This window comes from Bison bison, unplaced genomic scaffold, assembly GCF_000754665.1.
Source record: "Bison bison bison isolate TAMUID 2011002044 unplaced genomic scaffold, Bison_UMD1.0 scf7180017864340, whole genome shotgun sequence".
Taxonomy (NCBI): domain Eukaryota; kingdom Metazoa; phylum Chordata; class Mammalia; order Artiodactyla; family Bovidae; genus Bison; species Bison bison.
Genome location: NW_011494912.1, coordinates 5,320,711 through 5,329,888, shown reverse-complemented (window position 1 = coordinate 5,329,888; position 9,178 = coordinate 5,320,711). Strand labels below are relative to the sequence as shown.

The window sequence follows — 9,178 nt, the reverse complement described above, 5'->3', positions numbered from 1 at the left end:
CCCTTCCCCCTCCCCAGCCCCCCTTTTCCGCCGCCGAGCCCCGCTCTCTCTTTGAGACCCTTCCCCCTCTCTGAGCTCCCCCGTCTCTGATATCTGTCCTTCCTTAATCCCGCGGTCCCCTCGCCCCCTCCCCGCCTCCCCCCGGCCCGGTCCTCCCTCCAGCCCCGCTGCCTCTCTGAAATATTCATAGCCTCTCCTCCTTCTCTCCGCCGCCTCCGGAGGCCTGGCGGCTCTTCTCCCGCTGCCGGGCTGTCATCAATCACTGCCCAGTGGCAGCGGGCGCCGGCCTCGGCACCCTGCCCGCCTCCGGGGCTCCCCATCCATCTTGCCGCGCTCTCCCCTTCACTGCGCAGGGACCGCGGCATCTGGTCCCCGCTCCCGGGCTCAGGAGCCCCCAGCCATCTTCTGCCACCGACGTTTGCTCCCGGAGGGCACTTGGACAAGCGGGTGCTTTGTCCTTAAAGGCTGCTGGGCTTAAGGCAAGGGTGGGAGCTTTGAAGCTGCACATGTGCCCTAATTATGCACTGTCCCTGAGTCGCTGTGTGACCCAGTGCTTGTCACACTCGCTCCCTCTCTGAGCCTCTTTTTTCAACAGTGGAATCCTAATTATCTTATAGGATGGTTATGACAATTCCCTGAAGTCCTGATGTTGTCCAAATTTGTTTTTTTACTGGACACGCCCAGAAACGGACCCTCCAAAGGCCCAGGTCCAGGGTGGTGGCCCCACATCTTGCATTTTTCATTCCTGCGCCGGCTCAGACAGCGCCCCTCCCAGATGGAGCCTAGTTTTGCCAGGCTCATCCTTTTCCTGCCCAGAGCAAGGGAGGCCAGGGCTGGGATGGCAGAGCATTAAAGATGTGACATGAGCTTTGGATTCACACAGACAGGTCTGAATCCAGGCATGACCACGCTCACTGAGCCTCTGGGTCCTTATGTATACAACCGGGAAAAGAATAGCCCAGCTTTGAGGAGAGGATTAAGTATGAGTCTGGCTATGAAGCTCCTGACAGGAGGCCTGGCCCGCGACTGTGGTCTTCCGCGCAGTCACCATTGCTAGACAGTTGGACACTCACACACCAACACCTCCTCTTCCAGGGAGAAAAGTGGTTTTGACACATGAAACAGACTGGGCAAGATCACAGCTACAAGGTGAGATTTTCAGGCACAAACTCCAGCAGAGCACCCACTAAGTAGCTCTTTGAAGACTGATTTTTGTATTAAAAAAAAAAAAAGAAAGAAGAATGTAACCCAAATTGGTCAAGGTTAGCTAGCCTTGAGGCTTGTGTCAAGAATGTCATTTGGTGGACTTCCCTGGTGGTCCATTCTCCCTGCTCCCACTGCAAGGGGCACAGGTTTGATTCCCGGTCAGGGAATCAAGATCCCACATGCCTCACAGTGCGGCAAAAAAAAAAAGAATGTTATTTGGATCCCAAACATGGTCCTGGCCTTGGCAGCCTAGAAGTCACACAGGTGTTACAAGAGGTTTTTCTGGGTGGATGGACGGTCATGTCGTTGCTCTGCTCCCACAGAGCCAAACACCCACACATCCCTTCATTCAAACCTCTCCTCTCTTCTCCACGCTCCTCTTCCTGAAGCCAGGGGCCTCCTACTTCCTGTCCCTGAAATCTCCAACTCCACAGCCTGTCCCAGGGCCCATCATGCCCACACAGCCCTCAGCCACACAAATGCCTGACACATACACCTTCAGTTCAGTTCAGTTCAGTCGCTCAGTCGTGTCCGACTCTTTGTGACCCCACGAATCGCAGCACGCCAGGCCTCCCTGTCCATCACCAACTCCTGGAGTTCACCCAGACTCATGTCCATCGAGTCGGTGATGCCATCCAGCCATCTCATCCTCTGTCGTCCCCTTCTCCTCCTGCCCCCAATCCCTCCCAGCATCAGAGTCTTTTCCAATGAGTCAACTCTTCGCATGAGGTGGCCAAAGTACTGGAGTTTCAGCGTTAGCATCATTCCTTCCAAAGAAATCCCATTTGGCAAAACTTAAGGGCACCACAAACATTGTGTGGGTGAGCTGGTGGGAGGAGGGAACTTCCCTTGATCCCGACAGAAGGCAGGGAATCCTTTCTTGCCTTCTGACATCGAGCTGGGTTAGCCACTAAGTCCAGGCCCTCACTGGGCCCTCCTTATTGCGCTGGCTGCACCCCTAGACACGTCCTTCTTTTCTACCCCTGTGCTGGGGACAGGGCTCCCCACCCCTGCCCCACCCCATCCTCCCTCCCTGAGACCTTATCGTTTGACCTCTCTTACTTTCCAGACCTTTCTAAGAGGCTGACTTGGGATCTTTTATCTGCTGGAAGCATGGAAAGACAGGCATGGGGTCTTCCCTGGTGTTCCAGTGGTTAAGACTCTGTGCTCCTAATGCAGGAGGGCCCAGGTTCAAGCCCTGGTCACAGAACTAGATGCCACATGCTACAGCTAAGAATTTACACGCTGCAGCTAAAAAAAAAAAAAGATCCTGCATGCTGCAATGAAGATTCCATGTGCCGCAACTAAGACCCGATGTAGCCAAATAAATAAAAAAAAATTTAAAGAAATAGACAGGCATAGAGGAGATGCATGTTTGGAGAGACATACAAGGTCTCAGAACCTTCTGGTTAAGACTTGTCCTGGCAGTTCCAGGGATGTAAACAGACTTAGGCTGAGGCCTCTACTGCTGGTTTTGTGTAGCTGGTGCCACCACGTCCACTTTGCAGGCTCTCTCAGGGCTAGAACACTGGGTTCTCCTGTTCTGACCTTCCTGGCTCATAATATAATATATATCACAAATAACACCACTCATGAGAATGTTCTCTAATGTATAAATGGTTCTCCATGGTTCACATTCCACTCAGAACCAATTCCTGATTTAGAGAAATTGCATGATCCCATTTCACAGATGAGAAAATTGAGGCCCCAGAGAGGGAAAGAAATATCTATGGTTTGGGGACCTTTGATTAAGAATGCAAGTTCACCTAAGCAATTGACTTTGAGATTCATGTGCACACAGGCCGGCCCTGGACTCTACTGGCTGGGCTTCCTCACTGTGGACGTTAGCTTAGCCACCACCTGCCTGCTTTGTAGACACAGTTGTGAGTGTCTGCACTGAATTCTAGATCTTTTTAGTGTTTTCTGCTCTTAAGTTCACATTTGTTAGCAAGTTTACTCCTCACTACGTCTGTGGAATAGGCAGGGGAGGCGTTCTTCCCCAGTGACAGAACACACCGAGCCCCACAGAGCTGACCAAAGCAGGCCCAGCCAGAGTCCACTGCAGAGGGACCAAGGGCCAATCGGGGCTGAACCCAGCATCACCCGCGACTCCTGCTGGACCGGTGCTCCCGGGAAGGGCTCTGACCTGGGAAGAGATGCCTGTCACACGCTCTTCCTCCTGACAGCAGTTTCACTAATTAACTAGTTCTGTTTCCCTTTTGCCAGGAGCCTAATGGCCAATTGACAGATGACTGAGTTCACACAGAGGAGAAGGAGGCTTCCAGGCAAAGGGGCTGCCCTTTCTGCTCACTCAGCCTGCGTGCCAGGCCTACTGGGCTAGGGGGAGGGGGCAAGGGTGGCAGGAACAGAGATAAATCAGGCCTGGGGCCTCTCCTATAGCTCCTCATAGCATGGGGCAAATATATGAGACTCTTTGCAACGCCATGGACTGTAGCCCACCAGGATCCTCTGTCCATGGGATTCACCAGGCAAGAATACCGGAATGGGTTGCCATTCCCTTCTCCAGGGGATCTTCCCGAACCAGGGATCGAACCCAGGTCTCCTCCTTTGCAGGTGGATTCTTTATTGTCCGAGCCACCAACCAAACTGCTAACAAACTTGTCTTCTATGTCTTTGACATTTTAGTAGGATCCTGGGACCCTGCCAAGTCTATTCTCCCCTGTTTCCAGAGCAGGAGTCCTCCTTGGAGGTTTGTGTTTCCACCCAGAGAGCAGGGAGCGTGTCTTTTTCTTCTTCCCTCCCCGCCTCATAGCACAGGGTTGGGTGTACAGCACAGACCCTCAAGACATTTCTTTGGACGATGGAACCTTTCTGTGACCTCTTTCCCAACATGTCCTGGTTCTCAAATGCGTTATTCATTCATTCAAGGAAAGAGAAGATTAGGACTACTGGAAAAAGCTTGGTAGTCATCCACTAACAGGAGAGTGTTCCAGCTGGGGATGGATGGGATCCCCAGGAAGAAGAGGGAAGGAGACCTGAGGACCTAGCAGATCCTTGTGGGGAGCCAAGACCTTAGAAGTTGGCAGGAGGAAGGGAGGAGCAGAAAGCCATCAGAGGGGCAGGAAGACAGTCACAAAGGGCTGACTCTTGGAAGCCAGGGAGAGGGAAAGCAGGTTTCCAGAAGGGAAATGGAGTGGTGGCATGTGCCAGGAGAGGCCAGGCCTGCAGAGGTGCCCGGGCCAGGCCAAGCAAGACTCAGACAGCTGCAGCAGGTCACGCGAGTCATGGGGGCAGAAGCCAGATCTCCGTGGCTTAAGGAAGTGGAGACAACGTGTACCACATGCTCTATAGAAATCTGATGGAGAAAAGAGAGAAACGTGTGGGCTGGTGGCTGGAGGAGAAAGCAGGGTTGGGGAAGGACCAGAAGCCGACTAAGAGGAAGGAGCCCAGGGGAGGGTAGAGCAGCAGGTGTGGGCTGGAGGGGCGGTTATCACTGGAAGGGCCCTGAAAAGGTGGCAAAGGTAGGTTCTGGAAGAGGCCTCCTGCCCTCACACTGGATGGAAGGGGAGAGGGTGGCTGTTTTTCCAGAGGAGCCCTGGGGGCATTTGAGGGGGCACGGGTCAGACAGGCAGGACCTGATGGTTTTGGAGGTGGTACGGGCAGCGCGGACAGATCTGGCTGTCTGGAGGTTTGAGAAGGGAAGGAAGGGAGGAGCTCACCCTGGCCTGGGGGCGGGGATGAACCTGCGGGGTGTTTCTGAGGCAGCCACAGCCCCTGCCGAGGGGGTGCTGTGGGCTCTGGGAGGCTTGGGAGACGGTGGTAGTGGTGTGACCTCTTCCCACCTTGTGGGGAGAGAGCAGGCCGGCTGAGCCTGGCTCCCCTAGAGCACCCACAAACCCCCACAAGCCTGAGGCTGGCGTGACTCTGGTTTTTGGGTTTTTTCCCCCTTTTTGGCCATACCATGTGGCATCTGGGATCTTAGTTCCCTGACTGGGGATTGAACCCGTGCCCCCTGCAGTGGATGTGTGGAGTCCTAACCATTGGACCATCAGGGAAAATCACCATCACCAACTCTGCTTCACGCTCTTGCTCAAGCCAGAGAAGTGAGACTAAGTGGGGTTAGCAGGGGAACCCCTCCCACCCGAAATAGTCTACAATTTCTATAGGCTGGGCTTCCCTGTCTTCGAGGTCCATCTACTTCTGCAATGCTGTTTGCCCTCAAGACAACAGCAAGGAAAAGCATTCAGAAGGTGCTGCTGCTGTTTTACTTTCCTACCAACAAAGGTGCCCAGGGACTTAGGGTCTCAGCAAGATGCCCACCCTGCCGTCACATCGGGACACTTGCAGGGACAGGCCGGCCCCGCCCTCCTACGGCAGCTGCTCCACTTTATATGGTTTCGAGTGGTTGATGGTTCTCCGAGATGAAGTCTGCCTCCCTGTAACCTCCTTGTTTTATCTGAAGCCCACAGCACCCGGTGCTCCTCCTGTCCTGTGACAGCTGCAGAGATGTCACCCCTACAGAGCCTGTGCTCTCTTTACTGGATGGGCCTTTGGCCGAGCCAGTGATGGCTTTTGGTGTGCTGGTCATTTCTCTCCAGCATCCGTGTTTACTCTGTAGGCCACTATCTAGGTGATAATAGTTGGGGCGGAGGGACTATTCTATCAGCCAATAACAGCACTGAGGACAGAACACTTCTCTAGTCTCCTGGTTTGCAGCCCAAGATTCCCAGAGATGAGATCTGGGCTCTCTCTCCCACCGCTGGGCCAGACATAGAACCCCAGGCAGCAGGGAGAGGACTTCAGTGATGCCCAGGTGCCCAGCGGCTCTTGCCTAGTGCCCTGGGCCAGGCCAGAGCTTCCGGTGGACAAGACCCACGCCCTCTCCGCCTCCTCTTCTTTCTTCCCACCTCCAGCCCTGACCACCTGAGTGAGCCCTGGGAAAGGCTGCCCAGGGCTGGCCGCAGGCTGCACCCTCCCCTGCCCTGGGCCTCCCCACCCTGGCAGCACTCACATGTGGCCCCCAGGCCGGTCCTCCCTGGTGAGCATTCCCTCCTTCTCCATCAGCATCTGCCGGAAAGTCCTGACCTTCTGCCGGGTCTCCTCCTCTGAGTACCTGCGGGGCACAGGGAAGGTGAGAGCTGCAGTCTGGGTTCTGGTTTCCTCCCCACCTGCCCCCCCAGCCTCTCCTCCCAGCTCTCAGTCACGTGGGCACTCTCCAGCTTGATAGGACCTGTCCAAGGTCACACCACCAACAAGGTTCTCAGCACTGGGGAAGCTCAAAGCCAACCCATTTTGCACCATACCAGTCAACCAACCAACTAAACCAACAACCAGGCAAACCAACACATAAACTAAAGGGAGTGTTCCCAGAGGTGAGGAGACCTCCTGGGGAGGTCCTCAGCACATCCCCGCCTCTACAAGGTCAAGCTGCCAAGTAGCCAGTCCAGGATCCCAGGGGTAGATCCATGGCTTCCCAGCTTGGGATGGGGTTGTGGGTGGATGTAGTCTGGGCCTTGGATGGAGGCTCCTGACTTCTCTCCTCCGCTCTCCCTCCCTCCCTGAGCCCAGTCTCAGGCTGGGGACCAAAGCCCAGAATCATCTACTCCACAACTTTGTTCCTGCATCCTGGGGTCGCTGTCACCTCTCTCACACCACCAGTGTGACAGCTGTCCAGGCCTCCCAGCCCATGTCCATGCTGACCCCTGGGGCGTCTGTGCTCACCCAGCCCCTGGCCCTGTGCCCAGCACACACCAGCTGTCAGTGGCTTTTGCTGACTGAGTCTTGTCTCCTAAGTTCCCACCCTCTCCTCCTCCTGGGCCGCCCTGGACAGAAATGATGGTGGCCAAATAGGAACTGGAGTCCCACCTCCTCTCTCATGCGGCTATGAGCTCTCTGTGCACACAGCAAGCCCACCCCCCCAACTCTATCCATGAAAACGGTATATCCTTCCCTGTTAGGGACCCCATCTCTTTTCTCCCTTCTTCCCTCCTCTCCTTCAACAAGCATTTGGGATTGATTCAGCCTTTTTGGAGAGCAATTTCGCAATTCTTTTCAAAAACCTTAAAAAAAAAAAAAAAAGGAATACAGCTTTTGATTCATAAATTAACTTCCAGGTTTACTCTGTGGAAATAACCATGGCTGAACACAAAGATGTGACTCATGGGAAGTTTACAGCAGGACAAGTCCTCCTGCCTCCCCAGTCAGGTTAGGTGCTAACATTTGTGTTTCCATAGCAACCTCAGCCTCCTGGTTCCTCCTGGAGGAGTGGTTTCTGGGCTAGTCTTCATCTGTTGACTCTTTTGCATCCTGCACTGGCCTGGGAATTCCCCGAGGACAGGGACCTTGTCTGTCTGAATTGACCTTGTGTCCCCAGCATCTGGCACCTTGCCTGCTACATGGGGCCTCCAAAAATGCTTTTGAATTCTGGCGCGACAGTTTTTGAATCTTAGTGCTCCCACTTTCTAGATCTGTGACCTTGGACAAGTCCACATGCTTCTCTTGGTCTGAGTTTGTACATCTGTGCAATGGGATAGTAACCTGCCTTTCAATATTCTTGTAGGATTAAGGGAGACGATACGTAAAAGCACTTTGCACAGTGCCTAGCACACAGTAGGTGCTCAAGAAATGGTGGTGATTGAGGATTATTTGTCCCAGATCGATGGGGACAGAGGGTCTAACTGTCCCAGGCTCTGTGCCTTTTTCTACCCTAGACCCCTCCCAGGTCAGCAGGGTCCTGGATCCATAATCACCTGAACCTCTCCCCTCTGCTCTCCCAGGAGGCAAAGGCTGAGATGGAGAAGGAGGCTGGTACCCAAACCTTCCATGCCCTGTGGGTGTAGCAGCACCTGCCAACTCAAGGGCATGCAGGAGGCCCGGCTGGCTAATAGTCAAGGGCTCGGACGGGGAAGAGGGTAGGCAGGGCGAGGATGCCTGTCTCAGCACCCCAGCCTCCTGGCTGAGCTGCTTCCCCAGCCAGTCTGGCTCCCTCGCTGCCACTTCCACCATTTGGGAAAAATGCATCAAATTCATTTTTGCTCTGGGGACTTCTTGGGTTGCCCTCTGGGGCTGGGGTGGGGTGAGGGGACAATACATTTTAAAAGAGGTCTCCAGAGTGGGAAATGTCTCCTTCTGCCTGCCTTTGCCCAGATCCAGCATTTCCTAGAAAATCACTTCCTTGGTCATTAAGTTGATCTTCATCACGGCTCTGGGGGGCGGGGGATGTTTGTGGTGGTAGTGGCCCATTTTACAGATGAAGAAATAGAGCAGGGAGAGGGGAGGGCTCAAAGCTCCAAGCCCAGCTCAATGGTCCTCATGAGAAGGGGCATGGTGGGTAGGATGTGGGGAGGGGGATGTTTGGGGCCAAGCCTGGAACATCACCTCCTAGAGGCTGGGGGCTTTGTCCCCGTCTCCTCAGGGACTGTGGGCTGCCCATAGAGACTGCCCAGGAAGATGGCACCAAAGGCAGCATCCATCACCAGTGAATTAGCCACCATCCATCAGTATTAAGAAAGGGATTGCTTTTTAATGGGGCCAAAGAATGTGTGTTTCCATGACTAGCGGGAATATTTGTCAAATGCCTGCAAACCTGGTAAATAAATGCGAATGAACCAGTGTTTCTAGAAACGGATATTAATGACTGGATTTTTAGCAGAGCAAAGATCCCTAGTGTTTGTGGAGCACTTTCTGGGGACTGGAGTAGGGTGCTGGAGCCCTGTACTTGCCTTAGTCCACAGGCTCTTCAGAACAACCCCCTATTTAACAGGCCAGTAGCTATGGCTTGCCCAAGGTCACAGGCCAGAGCTGGAAGCCCCGACTGTTGGGTTCCAGAGTGGCTGTGGCGTCTACCGGCGCGGCAGCCGCTAAGAGATGGCAGAGGGAGAGGGTTAATAACCGGAGAGCTGGCTTTATAGGAGACCCCAGTCTAAGGACCACCTGGAGTGAGGGCTTGGGTGGCGGAAGGGCCCCTGATGGAATATCTGGAGACGACCTGTTGGGTACACCCCAGCGAGGA

General features: G+C 54.3%; 1 protein-coding gene across 1 annotated transcript in view; it reads right to left on the bottom strand.

Annotated features, from left to right (window-relative positions):
* The window catches only part of SRRM3 (serine/arginine repetitive matrix 3), a 31,203-nt gene that overhangs the window by 19,335 nt on the left and 2,690 nt on the right, over nucleotides 1–9,178 (bottom strand). The window contains exon 2 of the mRNA XM_010854355.1: nucleotides 6,179–6,280. Coding sequence (XP_010852657.1) covers nucleotides 6,179–6,280 — 102 coding nt within the window. The remainder of the gene's footprint in view (nucleotides 1–6,178; nucleotides 6,281–9,178) is intronic.